This window comes from Sceloporus occidentalis, unplaced genomic scaffold (genome assembly GCF_023333645.1).
Source record: "Sceloporus occidentalis isolate IW3139 unplaced genomic scaffold, rSceOcc1.0.p SCAF_4, whole genome shotgun sequence".
In the NCBI taxonomy this organism is placed as follows: Eukaryota; Metazoa; Chordata; class Lepidosauria; order Squamata; family Phrynosomatidae; genus Sceloporus; species Sceloporus occidentalis.
The window spans coordinates 19,487,094-19,514,568 of record NW_028316984.1 but is presented as its reverse complement, the minus strand read 5'-3'; the positions used below and the strand labels follow the sequence as shown (position 1 = coordinate 19,514,568).

Genomic DNA, 27,475 nt, shown 5'->3' with positions numbered 1-27,475 from the left:
GATTGGCCTAGCTTAAGACAGCCCTGAGGAACAAGTCGATTTTATCCTCGCCAAAGGACTGTGCATCCATTTTTGCTTCTTCTTTTTCCTTTCCTTTTCTTTTTTTTGTCCCAGAAGCCCAGTAGGTGTTTTAAGAATATATGCTGAACCTTGAGAGGTTAATCTAATTATGTTTACAAAGTAAAAACCTTTTCATATTTCAGTTCTAGAATGGACTTCAGTCTTGTGGAACAGCTCCAACCCTTCCAGCCTTTTCTGTCACCCACCCTTACCCTGTTTTATTTGAAAATCCTGTCCAGTGAGAAATTTTGAAGATAGGGGTTTCCTTCAGAGGTTGAATCAAAGTAAGGATAGCCCTTCTGATGATCTTACAGATTTTTTTTGTAGCAGACTGAGTAACTATTTTTATTCTCTTCATTTTGGGGTATCCTTTCTTGCCCTAGTAAAAACCAGTTTAACTTATTCAACAGCAGCTTTCTAGTTCTTGGCTCCTTTGTTACCAATACTCGTCTCCTTGCTTGGACTTTTTGAGGTCACACTTGATGTCTTCCTCCTTACATCTGTGCAAGGGAGTACTCTGCAGGAGCTAATGCTCCCTGCTGCCCTGTTTCACAGTTAGCCTATTTAAAGCCAAAAGATGGTCAGGTATATTTCTGCTTTCACTGTATGTCTTTTGGAATAAGCTTATTTTATACAGTGTGTAAGTTGTACAGTGACATGTTGCAGAATGGTTATCTGATAATGCACACATGATGATGAATTTGGAATAGAAGCCTGCTTGAACTACGTTATCTATATGTAATGATTTTATGTCTTGCTCAACAACTTATTCAGCTTAGTATGGGTTGTCTCTCAATTCTGAAAGTTTAGTTCAGCCTTTGTGTGTTGTATAGTTTGTGTCTGGACAGCCTATCTATTTTTGTGCACTTGACCACAACAGCTCTTTTTCCTGTTTTGTTGCCTGTTTAATTTCCTGCAGTGTTGTGGATTTAATCAGTAGATAATACTTTGTGTTGATTGACTCAATTTCCTGATTACCTTGTATCACTTCCCCCGTGCTGTCATGCTCAGATGTCAGCCATTGCTAATAAATTCCTTGGACTGTATCTGATCTCCACTAAATACAGGATAGGAGGTATATGAGCGGTTACCTGAAAACTTAAACCCAAAGGTAACTTTTATCCACAGTACACTGTGGTCTGATTGAAATATTATGTATCAGTGATGAATATGCAGGTTTATCTAGTCTCTCTAAACTGCTGTTGGTTGAAATCGTGCCTTTATTGTGAGCAGTATTGGATTGATCTCTACTTGGATTCTAGCTGGAAAGCCTTACATATCCAGAGACAGTGTTTGCACAGGGAGATTATTTTTCTCACCATTAGATGTATATACTCATATATGTTCTGAGGTCTCTTGTGCCACATTATCTAGGTTTATTTGTTCTGTCCACTGAAGACAGACAGAGCAACTGTTACCTGGTAATGGCACATTCTTAAAACATGTTTGCACATTTTTTGGGGAAAAGACATGACCTCTAAGAGCTTTTCAATACCTAGAAAAAATATAAACCCTTTTCCCTTGACGATGTTAAACCACCCATACTTGTTGATTTAGGTATGATTTGTGTGAATTATATTGCACTTTGAGAAAAATGATTAGAATTGATAAATTTCATACACCATAATTGCTATGACTGCATCTTACAGTGAAATGATAGTTTCATATTGAAATGATAGTTTCATACTGAAAACCCTACAATCTGTGATTTAATCTGTCCACAAGAAGGTCCTAAAGTCTACTCCATGAATTCAAATATGCACATTACATTAGTTTGTATAAATTAACTGTGGGCTTCAATGTAAATACATTTTTGAACTCTTTGCATATTCCTGATTTAGATCCCCTCCATCAATCATGTTTCTTGCCCTCTCCTCACTAGATTTTCTTCCCTTCAGGGAAATGTATCTTTTTCATCAATTCAGTAATGGAAAACATGGAGTGGTTTTGAAGAAAGAAGCTTATTACAGTTTGGTGTTGCCTATACTATGGCATAATTTTGTGTTCTCATTTTGAGTAAGTAAGAAGGATGATGGAATGCAGTGGCCAGGCAGGTTTAAACTTGATGGGGTATCATTCTGCTGACATTTCACAGATGAAAATAGGGAGGCTTTTAGCACTCATGGTCACACTTCCCGGGTGACTGCCTAAGTAAGAGACATTATTAAACATTTCTGAAAATTATTTTATATTTTAGATTACTATCCTCTCCTCCACTGATATTAAACAAGATTTTTCATTTTAGTTTTTTTTAAGGAACATTTATATTCTTTATTAATTGGACAACTTTATTAAATGGACAACTCAAAGATATATTTAAGTCTCCTACAATGCAAAATCAGGACTCAAATCATACAAGGGAGTTGTGTAGTAAGTTATCAGTAATGTAGGATTAATTTCACCAGCTATAGCCCTGAACTAGAGGATAAATGGACATAAATCAGACATTAGGAAGAGGAATACACAACAGAACATTTCAATCTCCCAGGGCATTCCATCTCAGACCTCAGAACAGTGGTCCTTGAACAACAACAAAAAAACTACAAAGGTAGATTGGAAGGAAAAACAGCAGAATTGGAATTTATCCACAAACTACAGTCCCTCAGCAGTGGATTGAACAAAGACAATGGTTTCCTGAAACACTACATGCACTTCAACACTATCTGACCCCATCCTCATGGGGGTGCCCTATTCCCCTCACCACAGGCTAGTCCCATTGCAAAACTGGGTCTGCCAGTTCATCTCCATGCACAAAGATCAGTTTCCTATGCCTTTGTGCACTAATGACCATAGTTAAAACTGGACCTGCAACTTCATTTCCATACACAAAGCATTTGTAATTTGAATTGACATCCTCTCTACATACTGATTCTACAGACTAACATGGCTATATCTTTGAAATCTACATGTATGTTTAGATTTAAAGCAAACAAAGACTGAACTCTAACTAGAAGCAATGATTACTAAACTGAGACTAATGTACTTTAGATATATAATTAGACAGCATGTCTCATTGGGGGAAAATCTTTAATGTTACAATACAATCTATAATAATACAATAGAAGGCAGTAGAATAAGTGGAAGACAGCAGTACAGGTGAATTGATAATACTATTGGCCATTCAGCTACCTCTGCATGATGGGATTAAGAGGTATCGTGTCACAGTAATTCTATTCAGGACTTCTTTTCAGCCCCATGGATATTAAATTCTGCAGTGCCACGTTCTATTTTATCACCTATGCATTTTTATATTTGTGTGATGCCATTGGTTGAAGTCCTTACGCGTTTTGGAAGTTATCTTCAGAGCCAGAGGATGTGCTGATATTTAGCCAGTGTCTGGATGCTATGATGTCCTGGATGACTAGATAGAGGCTATGTGGGTTGATGACTTTCAAGATGCGAAACTGGATGAGTGATGTACCCTGAATGGACTTGCCCTCCACTTGATGGATTGGGTGCATAGTCTAGCCATACTCCTGAACCCATTTCTGTCATGGCAGGACCCAGAGTATCTTAGGCTAGCTTTGGCTTTCATGGAGAATGATAACCTGGTCACAATAGTTCACACAGTGGTAACGTACTGTTCAGACAACTGCAGCATGTTCGACATGGGACTCCATGAAGTTGTCAAGAAAGCTGCAGATTGTGTAATGTGCACTAGCTAGACAAATAACATGAACATCTCATAGAAATCACATGGTACCAGTTCTGAAGGAATTATATTGGCTGCTAGTCGACTTCCAATTTGTATTCAAGATGTCAGTGATGGCCTTTAAAGCCCTAAATGGTTTGAAATCTCAGGGGCTCAACAGACTGTCCCTTTGGAGCAGCCTGAAACCTCACCTTTCCTTGCTGGATTGGGGCCGTGGCCCTGATCTGGCCTTTCTGTGGTGTAAAAAGAAGCCTCAAAAAAAAAAAAAAAAAAAAAGGCTCCTTTTCGCACTGTGGAGAGGGTGCCCTATCTGCCACGGCTGCATCAGTGGTGAACTAACAGAGCACCATGATGCTCCCAGCCTTGTGGTTGGGCACGCAACATGATGCTGGTGTGGGGGCGGCCGACGTGCATATGCTACACCCACACGCCTTATTGTAGAGGCTCTCAGTAACTCCAGAAGCAGCTCCCCACACATATACCTTTGAGATCTGCTGTCTCTCCCCTTTGTCCCACTAGCGAGAAGATTAGAGCATTTTCAGAGACATGGGATGTGGGACCCTATCTGTGGAATCTACATCAACAAAGTATTCACTAAATCTGCGGGAACCTAGATACCATGGCTTGGCAAAATTATATTGACTTGATACAGTGTACACTGCATACTGTACACTAATCTTTCTAAACTGTTTTAAACTATTTTTATGCTACCCTAAGTTGTTGAATTGTTAGAAAAAATTAAATCTTTTTGTTTTTAGCAAGCCACCTTGAGATCTTTTAATATAAGCCAAGCTATGCTTTCTCTCCCCCTTTCTCAACTTAACTTTTAGAACAGAAATTCTTAAACTGTGGGTCAGGATTTGCCAGCAAGTCCCCCATGGTGCATACATATGTGTGTGGGAGGTAATTAGAGATTAAGTCTGTAGCACACAGTGATGGAGGAAAGAAAGAGAAATAAATGGAAGAAATGCATAGCAGACAGAATTGCTGATGAGTATGAGAGAATGGAATGGAGAGAATGGCAAGAAGGGTGGTGGGATTTTATTTTATTTTATTATTTCAATTTTTATTTTGAAAACAAGCTTGAAGAGGCGTTGCTCCAAAGAAAGTAAGGGAAAGTAAAAAGATAGAAAGTCTGAGGGAAATGAAAAGTAGAAGCACCCTGGACTGCTACTGTGTCCTCTGTTTGCAGTGTTGGTCACCTCCTTCATTCCGAAGAACAATCTGGTGTCATATGGAGAGTAATGTTGGGAACTGGAGACCCTGTGTATGGGTTATGTATTCCAAAAAATTTTGAAGCACAATTAGGCTGCATCTGCCCTGCAAAAACAATCTGATTTGATACTGCTTTAACTGCCATCGCTATGGAACTCTGGGGATTGTAGTTCGTTGAGGCACCAGAGTGGAGCTCTGACAGAAAAGGCTAAATGTCTCACAAAACTCTAGTCCCCCAAATTTTTTATCTGGGAGTCATGACAGTTAAAGTGGTGTCAAACGGGATTATTTCTACAGTGCGGATCCAGCCTTAGCTGATCAATATAACAATGTATCAGTGTCATGTATGCAAGACTCTGATGCCAGTTTGTGACCAACTTCATCCCTGTATGCCATTTTGTGAATATTGGCCCCTGAACTATAATCTAAACTAGTACTGCCCTAATGCACAGAGGCAGTTAGAGTATATGTTAACATGTACTGTAAACCACCTTGATCCAACCGGAGAGGCGGGATATAAATACAATATTGTTGTTGTTGTTGTTGTTACCATTGGTAAAACATGTAAGAGTGTCAGAAGAGTAGTTGCCCTATTATACTTTGGGTAAAACTTTAAATATGAACCTTAAAGAACTTATTATGATAAAGCAAGACTTTTAAAAAATTAGTTGTTGTTCTTGGATGAAGCTGTGTGTAATTTTGTTTGGCCAAGCTCCGCTCCAGCCCAGACTAGCCCACATGTTTGCAGTTTGTTTAGTGAAGAGATTGCCATGAAGTCTGCTTCAAAACAAGCTCAGCTTGAGCTCATTTGGGAAAACTATGGCATTATGAAATTACTCCAACAGCATGGAAACGCCATCTGGGTTTAGTTTCTTATTTGTATTTGACTTCCTTTTATCATTTATACTGTTAATATAGAATTTGGCCAAATCTTGTCCTGCCATGGTTGGAAGAAAAATCTAGCCTTTTTTTCACTCCTTTCTTAGCCCATGTTTTACTTTCCATTCCTTTTGAATCCCCCCTCCCACCCCAAGAAAGTCTGATATATGTGTACTCTACAGTGTATAATGGCTAATTTTTCATGCATGCAGTTTCAGATTTTTTATGCCTTACATAACCAGTATTCTTGGTATATAACTGTGATTCCCACACTTGGGATCCCTGATGTTGTTGGACTACAATGCCCCAATCCCTGACTACTGACTATTCTGGTTGTGACTTCTGAGAGCTGAAGTCCAACATCATCTGAGGACATTCCAGAGCTAATCGGCAAATGACAACAGCAGGGTGGTTTCTCTTTTTTGAGAGAAGCAAAAAAACTGAGGAGCACCCAATAAAATCACAAAGAACCGGAGACACTTATCAAGGTGAAGTCAAAGGCTTTCATGGCTGGCATCCATAGTTTTTTTTGGCTACGAGGCTGTGTTCTAGAAGAGCAAAGTATTCAGTAGATGAATGCTTTATTAGTGAAAAAGACCAACCTGTTTCAGTCTATATTTACTCTCGGTGGACTTTTTTGATGGGTATTGAAAATTTGATCCCATAGTTTTTTATTTGATATTGAATCTCAGAGATTTCTGCAGTGGAAACTCTCCTGCCACTTGCTAGATAAGAAGACACATGTGAACAAAGCCTATCTTACTTCCTTCATCCCAGTTACATTGAAGTGTCCTTGAATGTTATTTAACAGCCCTTTTTTCCTGACCATCTGCTGACATAAAAAACAACAACCTTTAGTCCTAGTTCACATATTTCTTCTTTTTTGTCCAGTAAATAGTGTGAGAGTTTCAGTTCCAGGAATTTCTGAGGTTAAATTTCAAATTTACTATGGGCCATATACTGTATATACTCATGTATAAGTCTAGAAATTTAGATTAAAAAATTAATCCAAAAACCTGAGTATGTACTGTACTTTAAGTCACACACACACACACACACACACACACTCTCTCTCCTCTGGTGAAAGGCATGAATTTAATCTGCCCCGGAAACACTTGACCCCCTTTTACTCTCTCATCCATCTAGCCTTTAGTATGAGTACAAATAGTTATGCCTAATGGAATTTTGTAAGTTCTTTGGCATTGTTTTCCTTCGCTTCATCCTTTACATTTTCATTGCATCCCCTTACGTTTTACCCTAGACTTTTCCACGGTTCATATCAAAATCCATAATTTTGGTCCCCAAACCTGCCCTCGACTTATATGTGAGGTCAACTGAGGCAGTGTACTAATGTTATGGTTTTATACAATATAATATTTTGTATTGTGTTATTATATACAGTTGGTCCTCTTGTAGCCACAGATTCTTTATCAATGATTCAGCCATCCATGGCATGAAAATATTTTTTAAAAAACATACAAATTCCAAAAAGCAAACCTTGCTTTTGTCATAAGAGGCACCATTTTACTATGCCATTGTATTTTACTGGACTTGAACATCCATGGGTTTTGGTATTCATAGGGAGTCCTAGAATACCCCAGTGGATACCAAGGGCCCACTGTATTTATGTGTTGCCTCTTTTTCTGATTTTATGTAGCCTGTAATGAAGGCCAGTGAGAGAACATATGGGCCAGAATATGCACTGTGTGTGTTGTTGGGTTGTTTTTTTTTAAAACTAATCAAACATCCAACAGTTGAACACTTTGAGACATGTCTTAGTTTTCTTCTGTAGATTTTTTTAGGCTATTGCATTCTGAATCATCTTTGTTCATTACTTCAACAGTTGGTTCCATAATCTTTGCTGATAGAATTCAATGTGGCTTTTGATTTGCACACAGAAGAGAGTTGGCTTACACATCCATTCAGGATTCCTACTCCTTTCTTCCTGTCATTTTTTCATAATGATTGAATGTGGGTGTATTGAAATGATTAGGTGAGTGCTGTGCAGTGTGCTCAGGTCCTATTTTTAATGCTACACTTATGGTCTGTTCAGAAGTATCATAGGTGAATTGGTCCTAAGAGATCAGCTGCATAGTAAATAAATGACTGTGGTAGCAGAGAGAAAAGTCTGTATTGAATGATTCATTCATATAGGGAGATATTTCTAATGAACGGTTCAAATTGCCAGTACCCTACTGTTGTGTGGGCACTGCCAAAATGATAAAGTGAAGCATCTTCATGGCCGGTGAAATATCCTTCAGTTCTGCACTGGCTTTGCCATGCAGGCTAGTCATTGGGTCTGTCAGGGCTATTACAGATACTCTGTTTTGGCTTAGTTGTTGCCTGAGCAACAATTATATTGCTAACTGTGGCTTGTTCCAGTGTATTCCTTGGCTCTGATTCCATAGCACAACTCCTACTGTATGGTTTCCCTATGACTGCTGACTTCTCTTTGGGAAAGCATTACCAGTATGACTATTATGTAGCCCACACACAGGCCTGGTTCAAAATGTAACTCTAAACCACAGTTTCAAGTTTAACATTATGCAACTCAGGTTTCAAATGCTTTCCCTCTCCAGTTCTCTGGCATGGTTTATTGAATTGGAAATGATCCAAGTTTGGTTTATGATTCTAGATTATTATTTTTTAAAAGCATAGTTTGTATTAAACACACTTTATCCTTATTCTGTCAGACAGGAATTGGATGTATCCAATTTCCATATGGTTATCTTGCAGGAGTAGAGGACAACATGTAAGCTTATGGGTTAGAATTTCATCTGAACCAGGATGCACTGTGAAAGTTGGTTATGTTTTTGTAGAAAGGACTGTTGTCTTGTCTTCAAGCCCCCCAATTATCCTTATATGTTAGAGTTGGGCAGCTATGGCCCTCCAGATGTGTTTGGCTTATAACTCCCATCAGTCATAGAATAGCTCATGTTGAGAGATTATGGAAGTTGTGTTCAAAAACATCTGTAAGGTTACAGCTGTTCATCCTTGACATAATGCAGAAATAGAGTTTAGTGATGTAGTGGTTTGAGCATTGGATTAGGACTCTGGAGAGCAGGGTTCAGTTTCTGGCTTGGCCATGAAAACCCACTGGGTGACTTTGGGCAAGTCACACTTCCTCAGCCTCAAAGGATGGCCCCCCCTTTCAAGAAGCTTGCTAAGAAAACCATGTGATAGGGTTACCTTAGAGTCGCCATAAGTCGGAAATGACTTGAAGGTACACACAACACACACAGCTTACCAGTCTTGAACACATGCAAGCTAGTTACATCTGTTCACTTTCATTTAACTAAATTATTAATGTCTGGCAACTAAGCACTGGAATAGAAGGTTATGGTCTCACTCCTTCATTGTCCATAGATTCTGCCTGTTTAGAGTCCCATCTGGGCTGCCCCAGGTGTCCACCAAAGTATCACACATTTCATGCCATACAGGTTCTCAATTTCATAGAGGATAGCAAATGCAGTTGAATGATTTGGCTGATTGTTGGGGAGATGTTTTATGAAAATGTTAGCAGGTGTTGTGAGGACTGGAAGAAACTGATGATAGGCTCTGAGGTAAGTGCATCCGTCAGAGTTCAAAAATGTATTTCTACTTGGTCTTTTTTGAAGATAATCCTATATATTTTCTCTTTTTTCTTCCTAAGTGGTTTGACAAGAACAGTGGAGATTTCCGGGGAAGGCGGCCCTCTGGGGATACATGTTGTACCATACTTTTCATCCTTAAGTGGAAGGTAAGAGATTTTTCTTATAGAGAGGCAGACTGGTGGGAAAAAACCTTGGACTTGCTTCTTTTAAAATTTTAGTAAGAAATACATCAAGAGTAATTCAAGATCTTTGTAACTATTCTTTGTCTTGTCATGTGCCCTTCCTCTGTGTTGCACTTTTGTTTTGTATAGACTTAACTCATTTCATTGTAGTTTGTATCAAGTGTATCTGTTCACCAAGAGATTTTAAATGTAAATACGCTTAAATGACTTTTAATGTTTGGGTTAGTCTTCAAATGTAAAAATATTAAAGAAAGTTTTGTGTCTATTTGGGTGCCTCTGTTTTCACTCTTTCAGTAGTCCCATGTCTGACTAGATATGTGAAGACCAGGAAAAAATGGAAAAAAATAAGGTGGGGGGACATATCCCTCCCCTCTCAAAGGCTTTTTATTCTGGGGGAAAAAAAGAAATTTGAAAGAAATTTGGGAGTGAAAGATTTCCTGCTGACTTCAATCCAAACAGTCAGAGGGGAAGGAAGAAGGGTTATCTGAGTGGCTGCCACAGACATGGATTGTTTTGTAATGTCTTCTGCATTTTTCTAAGAATTTCTAAGGAATAATATCTGAATTGGTCATTTGAGGGTCCCAGGGAGTATTTGGCAGTATATTATAAAGGCACAGTTGTAACAATGATGGTAACTTTTTGGTATTTAGTAACTCAACAAGTTTCTTCTATACTTCTGTACTCCAGTAAAAGTAACAACTAAACCACCTGTTGAGTGATGAGAGCAATAGCTAAAGTAACACATTCCCCTTTAAAAGTAACGTTCTAAACTATTTAATATTGAAGTTTAACAAAGTTTAACATGAGTTTTCTGAAATATTTGTCTTACTTCCAATCTGCTTACTACTCTTGGATGTATAGGAACAGAGAAGAAATTAATTTTAAAAACATATTGAAATACCATTAATATTGAGACAGACAAAAATAAGGTACACTTGACTTCCTCATCTCATATTAGAATTTGAGTTTACTAATAAAGATTATTGTTTGATAACAATTCAGTTTTAAAATTGTCTTGTCTTTTATTTTTTAAAAAATGATAATCATATTTACTGCTGATGCCTTGGGCTTTAATGGTCCCTTTCTGATGGTAGGGCAAAAACATGGTTTTGGAAACGTTCACAAAAAGATGTGACTCTGAGAACAAATGCGGAAAAGAGAAGTATTACAGAAATTCTTAATTTTTATTTTTTATTTTTATTCATTGTCACAATTACATGCCATCAGTGCTTTAAAACAAGCATTTAAAATATACTGAAAGAAGTTTAATTGAGCATACATTACTTTATTTTACTATTTTATTTAAGTATTTCAATCTTTCCAGTAAAATGTTAAATGCATTTTACAGTATGGTAAAGTGCAACAAAAACAACAGTAAATACCAGAATGTAAGGCAGATGAGGAAGCAAACAACAAAAATATGGAATTAATTTGAGGACATTGGAGAATTAATACAACCATAATATAACTAGTCTGTGAACAAATACAGTTGGCACAAGGAAAATGTACTTCTGGCCATAGCTGTCATTTGGACATTTAGGTTCCATTTTTGGTAGCTGAAATTGTGTATATGTTTTTTTAAAAAATAGAATTATTATTTTGTACAACTCATGTTGGAATCTAGGGCCTACATTCCTATTTTTCACAGCATCTTCTTATATCTCTGCCGTTATGAAAAGTTAACCTAAGGAGTGGCAACACTGTTGCAACACAAAATTATTTTATTTTATGCCGCCTTCCTTCTAAAGTGGGAGTCAAAGAGGTTCACAGATAGAATTGGTTAAAAATTTGCCAGTTTTAAAAACTATTAAAATAATTTTGATTAAACAGTATGAAAGTGTGTCTCTAATGCAATTCTGAGACTGGAGTCAGGCTTTATGAAAATGGAGGCCAGTGTGTGGGTGACTATACTCAGGTACTGGCTCAGACTATCCTTTTTCCCCCACTGGGCTTGCTCCACTTACCCTGACTGATGAATTCCAATCTATGTAGAAACAGACGGTGATGACTAAAATGTTTTCACTGGGTTTCTCTCCATATCTTTTGCTCAACATGGGATATGGAAAAGCTAAAGTAACCATGAAACAACGGGTGATAGATATAGAGCAACAGCTAGGCCTAGCTAGTGCCCCAACTTTTATTGTTAGTGACTCCAACAGATACTTGGCATCACCTATGGCATATTTGGCAAAACTTGAAGTACCCAAACACCGGAGAGCCTCTACTTTGGCATGATACCATGCCTTCTTTTCAGCTGTTCTTTAAGGTCAATGTAAGAAGATGCCCTTCTCAGATAGATTGTGCTCCCGTGACTCTGGCCAAACAGAGATAATAGAGCACATACTACTACTACAGTGCTCACACTACAGGGGCATCCACCTCAGCCTTCTCTCACCTCTATTGTATAAACATCAAGGACACACCAGTCACATTTACACTTCTTTGCTGCTGTCGGACACCAATCCAGATATAATTTATAATGTTGCCAGATTCTGTGCAGCTGTAGTTAAAATCTATTAAGCAATGACCTCTGCAGTAGGCTAGGATTAATCTTGTCTACCATGCGTGATTTTAAAAGCATATTTTAAAACTATTTTTAACTTGTGTTTTAGCTGGCTTTTACCTGGTTTTTACCATTGCCTTCTTTTATTCTGTATCCCCTTTTTACTTGTGCTGGTCGATGATTGTAACAAAGATGAACTTGAACTTGAACCTGGTATTGTAGAGGAGTCCACTTTTAGAAGGGGATAAGATGGATTTTCATCTCCTTCCCCAATTCTGAAAGGTCTCTACAAAGATGCCAGAGGGCAAAACAGGCAGCAGGGGAAAGAGGAAATCAATAATTTTTGAAGCTAATATCAACTAAGTTATTTTATATTTCTTCCTCAGGATCCTGGGGCTCTATATCCGTGGCATTGAGGAGAACAGCCGATCTAAGCGGGATGGACTTTTCCATGAAAATGAGTGCATTGTGAAAATTAACAGCATTGAACTTGCAGATAAAACCTTTGCACAGTGAGTTCTGCTATTATTATTATTATTATTATTATTACTACTACTACTACAGCTAGGAGTTGTGTGAAGTTCAGATCAAATCAGATTTGTAAAACTGAAACAACTGTGGTATGTTGCATACCAATTAAATACCGTAATTCTGCCTGTGTCACTTATGAAATACATGGGATTTCCCCCCCCCCCCACACACACACCCCATCACAGTCACCCAGGGAATATAATATTTCATCTCTTGTTACAGATTATAGTCACATTATGTGAACATTTTATTAGCCAGTCGGAAAAGGCCAGTTAATATTCCAGCCAGTTCTGACTTAGAAACCATAAATAACTTACTTAGTCCAGCTTTTTCTAAACAAGAAGAAATCTTTCTTAACTGGGTTTATTATATGTAGTCCTCAAGACTGTATTTTGAAGAATTTTATGTCTTTCCATTGATAGATCCATTACTTGCATTTCATTTTAAAGCATAGATATTCTCTTATTATTGTTCTTGACATTTTTCAGAAACTTGCTGCTGATTCCTCTCCTTTATCATATGCTGCTGTCTTTTGCTATACATGTATCCCAAAATATTTGAGCAGCACTTTTTTGGAAGTTTGTAATACAATTACCTATTTAAAATATGAATTGTTTGTAGCATGTGAAAATAATTCATACTTAAGAAATTCAATTAGTGATTTTTCCCTCCCTAATCATGATCTGTATTGTTATGTGTGTTGCTCCTTTTTATTGTCTGTACTTTTAACTTTATTTCAAACCAAAACTCCATGAGATCAGAAAAACAAGAGACTTTCTCCCTCTATATTTTATACAGTAAGTTTTCTAAGACAATGAGAAAGTGGGTTTTGGCCACTTTCTGAAAACATTTTGTTTCATGCCAGCTTTCCCTAATCTGTGACTCAGCTTTACATTTTTCCATTGTTCTTAAGAATGACATTCTAATTTAATTTTTGTATTAGTTTTGCTTATTATTGTTTACTGCTCATATATTCTTATTGACTGACCAGCTCATAAATGTAATAAAATAAATAAGATAATACATATGTAGCATCTAACAAAAAAAAAAAATTCTTTGTCTTCAGCGTTACTGGTTTTATTCACATCTAGATTTAATCGAAAAGATTTTGGATTGTTGACTGTGGTGCAGCTCAAATATATGCATAATGGAAGTGCAATGTCATTTTTCCCTCTTGGTCATTAGAACAAGAAAAACCTTATCATTTTCAAGCCTCAAACTTTATTTCCTTTTCTTTCTTTCTTTTTTTGTAAAATAGAGGAGACAGTTCAAGTTTGAGTTGAGCTATGGATAGCACTCTTGAACGTGTTCTGGTTGGTGGAAGTGTGAAGAGGGAGAATTATGCCTTGAAAATTAACTTAATACTATGTACTAAAGGGGGAAAGGGGTGACTGTCCACAGGGATTAGGGTGTGAGATAGGTATTTCTCTCCTGTGTAGATATAAATTTAATTACTCCACAGAAAAGAGTTGGGAGAATATTTGACTAGTGATCCTGTTAAGCCTACATCTCAATGTTTTACATTGGATTTACACAGATAAATTGGGGTGGAAGGTTGGATGTAAATGCTTGCTTGGGCATTTTAGCAGGTCTAATATGTGGTCCACTGGAGTGTGTGGTGTGCTTATATTAAGAAAGTACCTCTGCAATGCTGAACTGAACACCCACCTTATACAAGTTAACAGTATAATTATATGTTTCCACTCATACATTGCACTGCCCACTTGAAGTTGTTAAATCACACAAGTGTGCAGGGAAACATAAGGTGTTTCCCCATATAATCTAACAATATTGAATAAACTATCAGGTTATAAGTCTGACACATTCTGTATCAGTGTAAGCTCCCCTTTTCCCACAGGTTTTCATAGGTCTTAATTTGGTAACCTGAAGTCTTCATGCAAAGTTATTTAGCTGTCAGAATTGGAGACGCTACCTTTCCTTTTTGAGTAAAGCCACAGCCATTGCTAACTCACACTGCCATCATGCACTTTGTGGCCATTCCATTCCTGTGAAGAGGGGAATGTGGGAAAGAAATAGCCCTATAGCTCTGCCCCCGCTCCCAATTTCTAGACTTGGCTTCAAACTATATCAACTGCAAAACATAATGTTGGGTAAGAAAATCTTCCATCTAATGACTGAAAATAGTACTACAAGCTTCAAATACCGAGGATGTATCCACATTGCGGAAATAATCTGGTTTGATATAACTTTAACTGTGATGGCTCAATGTTGTGGAATACTGGGAATTACAGTTTGTTGTGGCACCAGAGTTCTCTGATAGAGAAGGTTAAATGTCTCTCTCAACTACAATTCCAAAAATTTCATAGCATTGAATCATGGCAGTTAAAATGGTGTCAGACTGGATTATTTCTGCAGTCTGGATGTAGCTAGAGATACATTAAACTTAATCAACATGTTGAAAACACCAGTTTCTCTTAATATTCATGCCTAGTTTTGTATCTGTTGCTTGTCTATTACTATGGCTTTGATAGTTTAGATCTTATAATACAAGGATACATTTTTATCTGTTCTGCTTTAAGCCATTAAAAAACTAAAATGCAAATAGAAACAAGTACTGTGATATGTACATGCCCAGAGCACATAGGGCTACTTTATGAGACTTTATGTAGTCCTAAATTGGAAACCATGCTTAGCTATGGATCTGACTTGGTGGCAATAGATAAGTCAGTCTCCTTCATCTCAAATGTTTTTATCCTACAACTGTCCGGGGGGGGGGGGGGGGAATGGGTTATGTACTATAAAAGAGTGTCTACTAAATGGCTATAGGAGAAAAATGAATATCAGTAAGAAAAGCCAACATTTCTAACTTTGCAAATTGTGGTCTCTTCCAACTCTATGCTTCTATGATTCTAATTTCAAATCTGTCTGTGTTCACACTGAAAACTGTGAAATTTTCAGATCTTTATACATTTTCCCTATATCTGTTCCCCTGCCCCACAGAGCACAAGATCTCTTCCGTCAAGCCATGAAATCTCCAAATATCTTCTTGGAAGTGGTTCCTCCATGCAGCCGTGAACAATATGAGAAATCTGTCATCACATCTTTATATCCTTCAGATAACAGTGAACACATTTCAAAGGCAAAGATTCTACCTCCCATCCATCCAAAGCCAATGCCAAAGGAAGTAGACCTGTCTGGCATGAACAGTCTGGAGACTGGTGTGTGGACAGTGCTACGTCCTGCCAAGAGCCCCAACATGCCAAGGGTAAGCAGGAAGCCATCATCACCATCTTTATCTCCACTTATGGGCTTTGGCAGCAAGAAAAATGCAAAGAGGATAAGGATAGACCTCAAGAAAGGTAATGCTCAGATGAGCATGATACTTATATATTCTGAGTAATAGTTTTAATGTGTATGTTTGATCTATGCATTGCTAAAGCAGTGGAAGGCAGAACCAGTTGAGAATTTAACATGTGGGAGTTCTTTTGCAAGACCCAGGAGATTGGAAGTGTATGGATAAGAGCAGTTGTGATAGCATATTTTAAATAGCTGCAATTGCACACAAGTGGCTTTACACAAAGAAGTTCTGCATGCCATGTTGTTCTGTTTTTAGTCAACAAACATCTCTCTTGTAACAAATGAATCAGGTTTAACTTGATGCCTAATGCCTATTGATGAAGTTTACATAAATAATCCTGCTTTATTGAAGTGATTGTTTTAGTTTCTAAGACTTTTGACAGAATTTTGTTGAAGTGACCCATTCCCTAGTGAACTAATTCTTGGTGAGTTTTTGGTTGGTTTTTCGGGCTATGTGGGCATGTTCCAGAAAAGTTTCTTCCTGACGTTTCTCCAGCATCTGTGGTTGGCATCTTCACCACAGATGCTGGTGAAACATCAAGAAGAAACTTTTCTGGAACTTGGCCACATAGCCCGAAAAACCCACAAAAAACTATGGATGCCATCCAAGAAAGCCTTCGACTTTAATTCTTGGTGAGTTACACCATATGTCTTGCATACTAGAACAGAATTGTGAAGATTTGGGTCCAAAACACACTACGGAAATAATCAGGTTTGAGACTACTTTAAATGCCCTGGATCAATGCTAGGGAATTCTGGGAAGTGTAGTTTTGTGAGACATTTAGCTTTCTCTGTCAGAGAACTCTGGTGCCATAATCAACTACAATTCCCAGATTCCCTAGCATTGAGCCAGGACAGTCAAAGCTGTCTCAAACTGGATTATTTCTGCTGTGTTTGGACCTCAGTCTTACATTTTAACTATGGCCCAGAATAGATGAGCCAAATGTGCCATTCTGGCACCGATTTTAGGGTTAGGGACCATGCACCAACCTCATGGTCCCTAATCCTATTACATGCTGGCAGCACAATAATGGTGGCATCCCGTTTACACGGGCACTGCCATTTTGACATAACGGACACATAGCATCCGCACTTCACATCACATCCATTACATCACGAGTGCGCCATTGGTGCAATCGCGACATAACAATGGCGGCGCAAAAAGAACCTGTTTTTTTCCAGGTTCTTTTTACTCTGGATGGATGCCATGCGGTCTGCTGGCTGTGGTGTCCCTCCAGAGGGAAAAAGGCCGCTGGCAGGCCACTCTTTTGGGGCGGTCTGTCCCCTGCCAGAATTTAGCTAAAATGTTTAGCTGAAAACAGATTCTGTTATGTATCTTAGTTCACGCCCACAGTTCTATCCTTGTACTTGTTAAAAGGCATTCAGGTTTCTGGGATCATAAATTTTGTATTGACTTATCCCCCCATCATCATCATTTGTCCAAAACACACTGCAAAAATAATCCAGTTTGAGATCACTTTAGCTGCCCTGGCTCAATGCCAAGGAATCCTGGGAATTGTGGTTTATTGTGGGTCCAGAGCTCTCTGGCAGAGAAGGCTAAATGTTTCACAAAACTACAGTTCCCACAATTCCCTAGAATTGAGCCAGTACAGTTATAGCAGTCTCAAACTGAATTATTTCTGCAGTGTGTTTTGGACAATAGTTAGATATTATCCATTGTGTGGATTTGTAGAAACTCTGCAGGTACTTTTGCTGTCTTTTTGTTTCATAATGTGACATTGATTTAAAATTGTAAATTGGGTTGCTGCATTCCTTTCCTTTAAAACTGTACAGAATAGTAGGAGGGGGAAAACAGAAGGTAAATTATGTCCATGATGTTTTGTAGTTGGAAGAAGCCCGAGGGGGAAAGGGCATAGCAGCTGCTCAGAGGAAGCTGAAAATGTGACCTTAATTCACCACCAAAATGAATGAAGTGTTTGGAGTGCAGTAAGGACATTTGATGTAACACAGACTCACTTGAATATAAAAGTTTGAAGCTGAAAATAAATACTTGTGATAATAACTTTTTTTGCTGCTGTCATTTATCTCAGATTCTCCTAATTCTTCTGTCTGTTCTTTAGGTTCTGAAGGACTTGGTTTCACTGTGGTTACCAGAGATTCTTCAGTACATGGTCCTGGACCTATATTTGTAAAAAATATTTTACCACGAGGTGCAGCAGTTAAAGATGGTCGTTTGCAGTCAGGAGACAGAATACTGGAGGTTGGTCAATGATTCCTTTACAGCTTACCTCATATGCTGTTATTTAGTGGGTTTAAATATTCAGCACAGCCAACAATATAGTAGCTCAAAAAGAAGTCCTACTATATTAATTCTGTGCTGAGTGTGAGAATTTTGGAGTGCTTCTTAAAGTTGACATTGAACCCCTGAAAAAAAGGGCATCTCAGGTTAATCACCTAAGGGAAACTTGTTAATATGTTGTCTTTAACATCTGGAAAGATGTGGAAAGAACAAGTTTAGGCATGCCCGAGGACTTGTGTATCCAGTGAGTTTTTCCTTTTATATTTCTCATGACAGGGAAGGTCAGTTGTTCATGAAACAAGCACAAAGCCGCTTTGAGTGCATGGAACTAACAATGCAGTTTTATTAGTTTTGGCCAAATGGGAAAAAATATCCCTATAATAATTAAGAATTAAGATAATAATTAAGAATGTTCTTTCCTTATTATATTTCTTCACATAAAAGTTTCTAGACAATTAAATCTTAAAATCTAGAGTTGTTACTTGTGTCTTAGCAGCTTGAAAGAAACCTTATAGGAGGGAAAAATGCCCCCACCTCCATACTTTACATTTATTTGCCTTCAAAGAGCTTGCAAAGAAAAGAATTGTTTAGCCTTTTCAGTTCTTGACTGCAACTATGGGTGCACTGGCATTCTTATAGCAGTTAAACATTTGTTGTTAAAGTGCTTCATGAAATAATCTGACAAAGTTGCCATTCAACTGGCTAAGTCCTAGGGAGATTATTTCATATATCACTTTGTGATGAGATAGGGAACTCTTTTCTGTTCTCTTTGCTAACTTGGGTCTGGTCTAGCTTTATTTGAATGCAGCTGTCTTGAGCCAGCTCTCCTTCCCTCCCTCTGTAAACCAGGGATGAGCAGAAAGTGCATTGGGATTTACTAATCTATCCATGGGTGATTTGCGTTGAATCAGCTACTGTGTCTGATTCCCTGATGTATAACATTAGCAACAAAAAGGGGTTCTCCCTCCCTACCCTGCCCCAGTTAGGGTGTTATTATCATGTACCATCTATTGTTATAGCATCTGGAATTAAAACTCAGGTACTATAGATCTTAAAGTCCCCCCCCCCCTGAAAAAACCCAGATTTTGCTGTGCCCCATCTGCTAAATGTACATGCCAACTTAAAGATAATTGTCTTGAATGCAGTGAGGAATAACTGTTGCACTGAAAAATGTTTCTGCATTTGCCTCTCCTGCTTACCTGGATTTATTTATTTATTTAGCAATATTTATATGTCTCTAATTAACAAAGTTTCATACACTATTTTATACAACAGCAATAATGTTTTTTAAAAAATTAACAGTGAATAAATCTGAACAACACAATCAACAACACAGAGAAATAAGTTAGTAATGTTTTATACTTAAATTCTGGGATTAAAAAAAAAGTTTGGAGAAAGAGGATGATAAGTAGGTGCAGAGCAGTCCTCTGTGAAGAGAGCATTCCAGAACAGGTTGCCATCACTGAAAGGGCCCTTTTCTTAACAAACAGCACACAGAAGGGCTTTTGAGAATGATCCAGCGGTATCCTCCATTTAGGAGAGAGCAAGTCTGGCTCAAAATGAACACTGAGGTTGGGTGCTGAGAATTGTCCTCAAATATGTGCATGAGGGAACGGCTCCACCCTGCAATTCTAATCTGGATCTGAGAGACCAAGGGGGTACGGGAACTGGTGAGGATGCTGCTTTTGTGAAGTCCACAAATTAATAAGGATAGCAGCTTTTTGATTCACTTTTGGTATTCTATATCTCACTTTGTAGCTGATGTATGCAAGTGGTAATTTTGTTGCTGGTTTTTTTGTTTTGTTTTGTTTTGTTTTGTGGTATCCATTAGGTGAATGGTAGAGACATCACTGGCAGAACCCAAGAAGAGCTTGTAGCCACACTGAGGAGCACAAAGCAAGGAGAGATTGTCTCCCTGATCATTGCTCGCCAAGAGGAAATCTTCCTGCCTCGAGAGCTGGTAATAGCCTTTGTGTGTAGGAGAACTGCCCTACTTTCTTAAATTGCTGACCTGACGGAATCTCAATTTAATAATTATTACTGAAGAGATAAGTACTAGCTTACTGTTTTCAGGCTCACTATCAAAATCATTATGTACAGCTCACTAAATTGTGTAGTCATCCCAGAAAACCCATTGGCAGCATACCATATATACTTGACTATAAGTAGAAAAATTTATGCCCATAAATTGATCCTAAAATCTGTGATCAACTTACATACAGGTCAACACAGTTGCCATTGGTCCAAATCAACTGGGGGGGGGGGGGCAGTTAACAACAGCAACAACAGCAAACAGTAATACTGCTTAGAAAGGTCCTTTAAAAAGCAGCCCCAATGCCCCATTCTCCATGCCTTGGCAGTGATTCTGAAAGAGTTGTTGAGGAAGAAGAGTGTGTGTGTGTGGTGATTCCCTTCTCAATCTGATGTTAAAACCTTTCCTCTTCCTCCTCCAGATCTTTCTGACCACCAAAGCCTATCTCCCTCCACTTTCTTCACTTCTCAATCTGATGTTAAACCCTTTTCTCCTCCTCCTCCTCCTCCAGATTTCCCCTGAACACCAAACACTCCATTTTCCTCCACTTCCCAATCCAGTGTTAAAATGAAGGTCCCCCAGTGCCTGGAAATTTTAAAATGTAACATTCCAGTGCCTTAAATATTTAATTATTTCTTATTTGTGAAATCAGCAACAATAAATTGCAAAATGATTGTGCAAAGTCAGAGGATGAAATTTGAAATAGCTTCTCTTTCTACCCACCCATATATCAAGATGTTTATCAATATATACCAGGAACCTTTCTAGAATATAACTTTGCTGTGTCAGGTGAATGCAGTCCCTTTGGCCTTCTCCCTATTGTCTTGATCAATATGTCTTATTTATTTATTTATTTTCAAAACTCAAACATAGTAGGAGAAAGGAAGGACAGTACTTCCTGCCTTTGTTTCAAACTAAATGCATCTGCTTTCTGTTTTCAGATTGTCTTATGTTTCCCTGCATGAAGAAATGTATTTAATTCTGTTGCTGCACTTACTTATTAGTGTCAGCCAATATAGAAATTACAACTCAAAACCTGTGTTTTATCATATTTACTGCTTTTGCTCCCTTTTACTCATTCAGTCTGTGTTGGACAGACAATTTTGGCAATAAGGACCCACTGGTGGCTGGAAGGAAGCCCTGGAGTAGGTTTAATTGTTGCAAAGTGATCCTCCTGCCTTATCTCTTCACAGCTTCTGTCACTGTTTCCTGCACTCTGTGTCTTGATAAGAGTAGAATGCAGTAAGTGTGCTGAGCTTACTGTCTTTTGATTGGTGGTAGTGAAGCTTTCTTTTGTTGTCTGCTTGCTATAATGTTAGATTTTTAGCCAACATCGGGGTTTGAGAAACATATATACTATTCCTGTTTTATAATTTTGTCACTCACCAGCTTTCTGAGGACGGACACCTATGAGGCAAAGTATGTTACATTATATAGGGTTCTTCATTTAGAACTGTCAATGGAGACTGGAAGCAGCAGTGGTGGTCAGAGTGAATACAACTCTGATCTTCTTAACATGATGTTTAGTAGTCATCCAAGTTAAAAATTAAAACCCAGTGAAAGTAGCATTATTTTTGCAATCCCTCTGTATACTGTAAAATGTTCTGGTACAAATAGTCTGTTAACACATTTTCTCTAAATACTTAAAACCTTAGGTTTTATATTAAGGAACCTAAAAACTAAATTCAAATATGTAAAAACACCCTGCGGATAGAATATTCAGATAGTCTTCTGTCTTCACCACTTGCAGCTACACAGATGTTTCCCTACCTTTTCTGCCTGTACACATATGCATGCATTCACCCATATACACACACAGTATGGACTGATGTGTATATAATGTTAAACTATGCAATATATGTATGAACTAGGAAGTGCCTAAGTGAAGCTTCAGCTTGTGAAGGTTCATCTTCAGTTTATTGGTCAGGTGTGCACTCTTTCTACACATGTTTCAGAGCAAACCATCCTCAGACTGTGGCTTCTGAAGCTAGTTTGTTTATCTAGCCAGAATTGTCATACTCCATACATTTAACTTGTGCTTGCCCAAGGACCAAAGATCTCGCCTCTGCTGGAGGAGCCCTCTTTGTGTTCCACCAGGGGGAGCAATAGGCTATATGAAGGCATGAGAGCAGGCCTTCTTTGCTGTGGTGCCCTAGTTGTGAAATGTCCCCGCAAGACTTTACTTTATTCCAGTTGCTGTTGTGTGCCTCTGAGTCATGTTTTACTTATGGCAAGCCTGAGGCGGACCTATCATAGGGTTTCTTCAGAGAGTGGTTGCCATTGCCATCCGCTGAGGCTGAGAGAGTGGGACTTGAACTAAGTTAAAATATGGCTTTTTATTAAAGCATTTAGAGCCTAATTGGTTTCTTCCAAAGCATATAGGCACGTGATTTTAAACACTTTTATCTTTTTTTAAAGCTTACTTTAACTTATTAAATTGTTTAAAATTATTTTAGTCTGTTTAAATTAGTGTGATAGTTTTAAATTGTAAGCTGATTTTACTTGCACACACTTGCTCTGACAATCTGTGATGTAAGGTGTGCTATAAATATTCTAATCACTGTTGTTGTTGTTGTCATTATCATCATCATCATCATCATCATCATCATCATCATCATCATCATCTCTGGTTCATATTAACAATAAGTTAGGGTGAGTGAAGCCAAATGTTTCTTCTCATAGTGGGGCAAGAAGAGCTGTGCATGTAACATTAAATCATGAATACACATTTCATACAGTTTTCTGTCAGATGAAGATGGGGCATCTGTCAGAATCTAAAGTGTGGAGGGATTTTAATTCTGCTAAGAGAACATTTTCATGCTCCCCATAATGATTTCACTTTAGCAGACACTTTATTGACAGTGGAACTCTGATCTCATGGCACACTTGTCACAAGTGGTAGTGCTCTAGGATTAAGGAAATATTTGAAAACCTGCTACACATTTCTGTAAATCTCCATTATTTCTTCATTTTAAATATATGTATTCCACATATTCATTCCAGAGATAATTTCAAGGTAGTGCTCATAAAAACTGAACGTCCAGACGGTAAACGAACCACATTACTGAACCATTTTCAGGGGAAACATTACATATATTGCATAACAGTAGTCCAGCCTGATCTACTGCATGGATCAGTCTGGCCAAACTATCCTTGTCATAGAAAAGATGCGGATGAAGTCCAAGACCTAATAAAATCTGCTTTAAGTCACCAAGGCCTCTTGAGTTCCAAAAGCCAGTGTTGAGTCTAAGCATCCCAAGCTACAGATCTACTCCTTCCATGGAAGGGCAGCACCATCCACAACATGTACACCAACTTTTTGGGTTTGGAACCATCAAAACATATATGACAAAACAAAACAGCTGGATGTTTTCAGCATATAGTGTGTTTTTGACACATTACTCCAGCATGGGTAACTCAAGGGATAAGAGGCTGTGTTGGTCACCTTTCGGAGGTGGAGTCTGCACCTGCCATTGTTATCACCTATCCCCACAAAATTGGAAGAGGCTGAAAAATTAGTTTTTGTTCCAGTAGCCAATATCACCCACAGCTTTTGAGCATGTTAGTGCCCATTTTGCCACATTTTTAGGCACTTTGACTCTTCACCTTTTTAAAGGCTTGTAGGGGTCTTCTTTAAAACCAGAAATGTATCAGACATCCTGTTCCATTCACTTACTACATGGAATATAAAGGAAGTGAGCTGAAGAAGGAGGGCAGCATAATACCTTTGGGCTTGGGGTACATTTGATCTCCTGGAGAAAAACAACAACAACAACAACAAAAAAACCCTAAAAAAAACCCTAAAAAAATTTGAGGTGATCCTGAGTGCTGCTATTTTCTTGTCCCTGCAGATCACTCCAGATTCCCAGATGGCCTCAGCCAATGACTTCCTATAGATGTTAAAGATAGTGAGGGGTAGAATACAACAGTGAGGGGCTCTACAGCTCCAACATTGTTTAATTGAGCAGCAATCCTCCAATGTTACTTTTTAAAGCTATTCATGCAGGTATAATGGGAGCTACCATACCATTATGGTCCATAACACATAAAGTTAATGTAAAAGATAATCATGTTCAGTGATATCAAAAATAGGTTGAATCAATGGGGGGGGGATTTCCTCCAAGAAAACCTATATATCACATAACCAAAGCTTGTTTCATTCCAAACTCTGACTTGACTGAAATGGATCTAATTAATCTCTTCCATTCAACAGTCATTGGAGTAGGACCACCACCACCATCTTTAGCACATCTTTTTGAAAAAGGGATATTTGCAGCTGGGAGCTTGTTGGTAAAATCCATTGCATCCAGCAAGGATTTCTTGAGAGGTTGTCTCATGACTGCCTCATTCAAGATGGCCAAGACCTTTCCTCTAAGTGAGGTGCAATTTCATGAATCTTTTCAGTCAGTCTCCTTTGGCTTCATGAAACTAACCAAGGTGGTCAAGGATGGGCTAGACCTCTCCATATACATTATCGTCCTCTTCACCCTAAAACCTGTTCTAGTGGGATGGGAAACGCTCTGAATCAAGTTTTTGCCACTGTGGAGGGCTGCATCAAGAAATGGAGGAGTAGAAAGTCCTAATTCTGCTGGCTCTGGATACAAAAGCAAACCATATGATCATCTTGGCCAATGGGTTCTAATATTTTAATTTGTTTGTTTTTAATGATACAACTTTTTTTTATTTGTACCTTTTATGTGAATTTGTTGTGGGCTGCTCTGAGTCCTGGTTTTGAGAGAAAGGTGGGATATAAACTCAATTTATAATCCAATCAAATTCTTTATAATCCTGAAACAATCTTCCTTATATTTCTTTTAGTAATTGTACATAGAGCTGCTTGTTTTGTCAGGCCTGGTCTGGGTTGCTGTAGGTTTGTGATGCAAATGTAGAAGTACTCTAGCAAACCTAAATTTGCCATATGGTTGTGTAAATCTACTTGCTTCTGGTGTGGTATAGGATATAATGGTTGTTGATTGGATTACAGGATATTGGGGCTTAGCTAAGTGCAACTCTGTAAACATTAACTTCAAAGAACTGTGTAATTAACATTGTTTTCACATTATAGTGATGTGAAACCCAGACTGCTCTTTGAGGTACTGTCATTGCTTCAGAAGGGAATAAGAGAATCTTAAGAAGATCCTTTTGTGAAGCAGATCTGTAAAGTAGAATTGGGACCAACCACAGACTGTCCTCCTTATTATCCAGTTAGCCAAATGTTACTAGTAATTCATGCCAGCTGTTGACAATGTAACAGCTGGGGTAAGGAGCTGGTTCCAAAACTCAGGGGATTATCTTGATTTGCTTAATTACCAGACTCTACAGGCTGCCTTGTGATTAGTATATTTTATAAGATACGTTTGGGCTTTCAGCTATGTAGTAAATACTGCGCTGACTTCTCTGTAGACTGTTTAAAGATTAGAAGGAAGAATGCAGGGAATAGTCTGATAGTTATCTGGTTTGTATTTTCTGACTGCTTTAAAACTAAATGGAATGCATGAAACCCTGCTACTGTTCCACCTAATTCTCAAAATGGGAATGGGCTTGATAATGCCTCTGGCCCTCCCTTCTCATCTGCCAATTCCCAAATGGTTTGATTGCGAACCCACGCTTTTTTGACCAACTTGAGGTTAATTTTTCTTCAGGTCTAGCAGAGTAAGCACACCGCTTTAACTGGAAACAGTTGTTGCTTAACCCGTTCAGAGCTGCAGCTGTATGCATTTTGTGAGCAAAATGAGTGTGAAAAATGACTCTTAAGGAGAATCCAGAGACTTGTCCACATATTTATATATGCAGAAATGATGAAGAACTAAAAAGACAGATTATGACATGCTACTGTATATACCTGTTTTATCATCACCTGCTTATATTACAGTATCTTAATGGTATTTGGGACAGACTCATCTGTTTTTATTCTAATTGTCACAAGATTCTTTAAGGATGATCCATTATTGAAAAGAAGATGTACATTTTCTTTGCCCTTAAAGGATAACATTATTTATTTATTTTTACTAGCCCAGCTATCTCCCTGTCTGGGACCCATAATTAAAATGTCAGCCAACAAGCTCTTGCTATATTGATGTGTGCTGCCCTGTGCACAGCAGAATGTAGTCTAAAGCTTCACTTTAATGACCTATCAAGTGGTGAAGTATGCATGCAACATTCCTTCTACATTGGAGAGTGCTGCATGCTTTTGTATACAGGCATATTATGAGATGTCTCAGGAGTTTTTGTAGGAGATCTAGACAAGTGTGCATTTGAGGAACAGCCAGGAAAGCACACAGCTGGAATGCACATGTCTCCTTGCAGATAAACATGTTTTTATTTAAAACATGCTGGTTCTGTATGAAGTAAGTAACTCACAGATATATAAACATCTACTGTCCTTGACACAGACAGCAATTTGACTGCTTGGTATAGCATAAACATTTTTAAGGCTGGCCAAGCATAGGCTATTCTAATTAAGCAGAAGTACTTGGGTTTAAGCCTATTTGTCCAGACCAATGCATAGTGATAGGGTGGGATATGAGAGGCTCCAGTTCAATCTTCTTATGTAACTGTAAAGCATAAAACTGGGTGGGTGGCCTTTGGCAAGTCAGACTGTCTCAACATAGCCAGTCTCTTGGTTAAAATGTGATCGTCGACAGAGTGGTAACTTTCCTTCAGTGTATGGGCACTGAATAACAATCTGAGTAACAAATTACCTTTGTTTAAATTAATACTATCCCAGAACGTGATTTTAAGACATCAGTAAATCCCTTTCCCCAAAGATTATAAATAAAGGTTTCACTTTGGTTGACTACAGCTACAGGGTGCTAGTTTGGTAACTTAATCAGTGGAATGTCAAACTGCAGTTACCTTCTTTGGATCCCTGATCTGGATTGGGGGGTGGGGAGGAAGAAGATTAATCCATCTTTCTGAAACTCCATACAACATTAAAGATAGTTCTGAAACAACAACAACTGTCAATGTGAATTTGCTTCGGCTAGCAATGCTGTCACTATCTATGTTGGTGGGCAGTTCTTGGAGAAAGATTAAGGTTTGGTTTGGGTCCATAGTGGTCCTGCTTCAAATGGGGAGTATATTCTGTACCAAAGAAAAGCAATAAGGAACTACATGCTGCATTCTAAACAATAGTGTGCAATTTTATCTTTAATGTGGACATAATTTGGAAGATGTCATTGCTTTAACAAAATTTACTTGTTAATATTTAGAACCCATATCTTATAGCTGTAAGTGTGCCAAACTTAAAA

General features: G+C 38.2%; 1 protein-coding gene across 2 annotated transcripts in view; it reads left to right on the top strand.

Annotated features, from left to right (window-relative positions):
* PARD3B (par-3 family cell polarity regulator beta) overlaps positions 1–27,475 on the top strand; it is a 574,817-nt gene that overhangs the window by 188,124 nt on the left and 359,218 nt on the right. For both annotated transcript variants that reach the window (XM_089519344.1, XM_089519343.1), the window contains exons 6-10: positions 9,459–9,545; positions 12,471–12,596; positions 15,577–15,935; positions 18,015–18,154; positions 20,025–20,153. In XM_089519344.1, the coding sequence (XP_089375470.1) occupies positions 9,459–9,545; positions 12,471–12,596; positions 15,577–15,935; positions 18,015–18,154; positions 20,025–20,153 (841 nt within the window). The remainder of the gene's footprint in view (positions 1–9,458; positions 9,546–12,470; positions 12,597–15,576; positions 15,936–18,014; positions 18,155–20,024; positions 20,154–27,475) is intronic.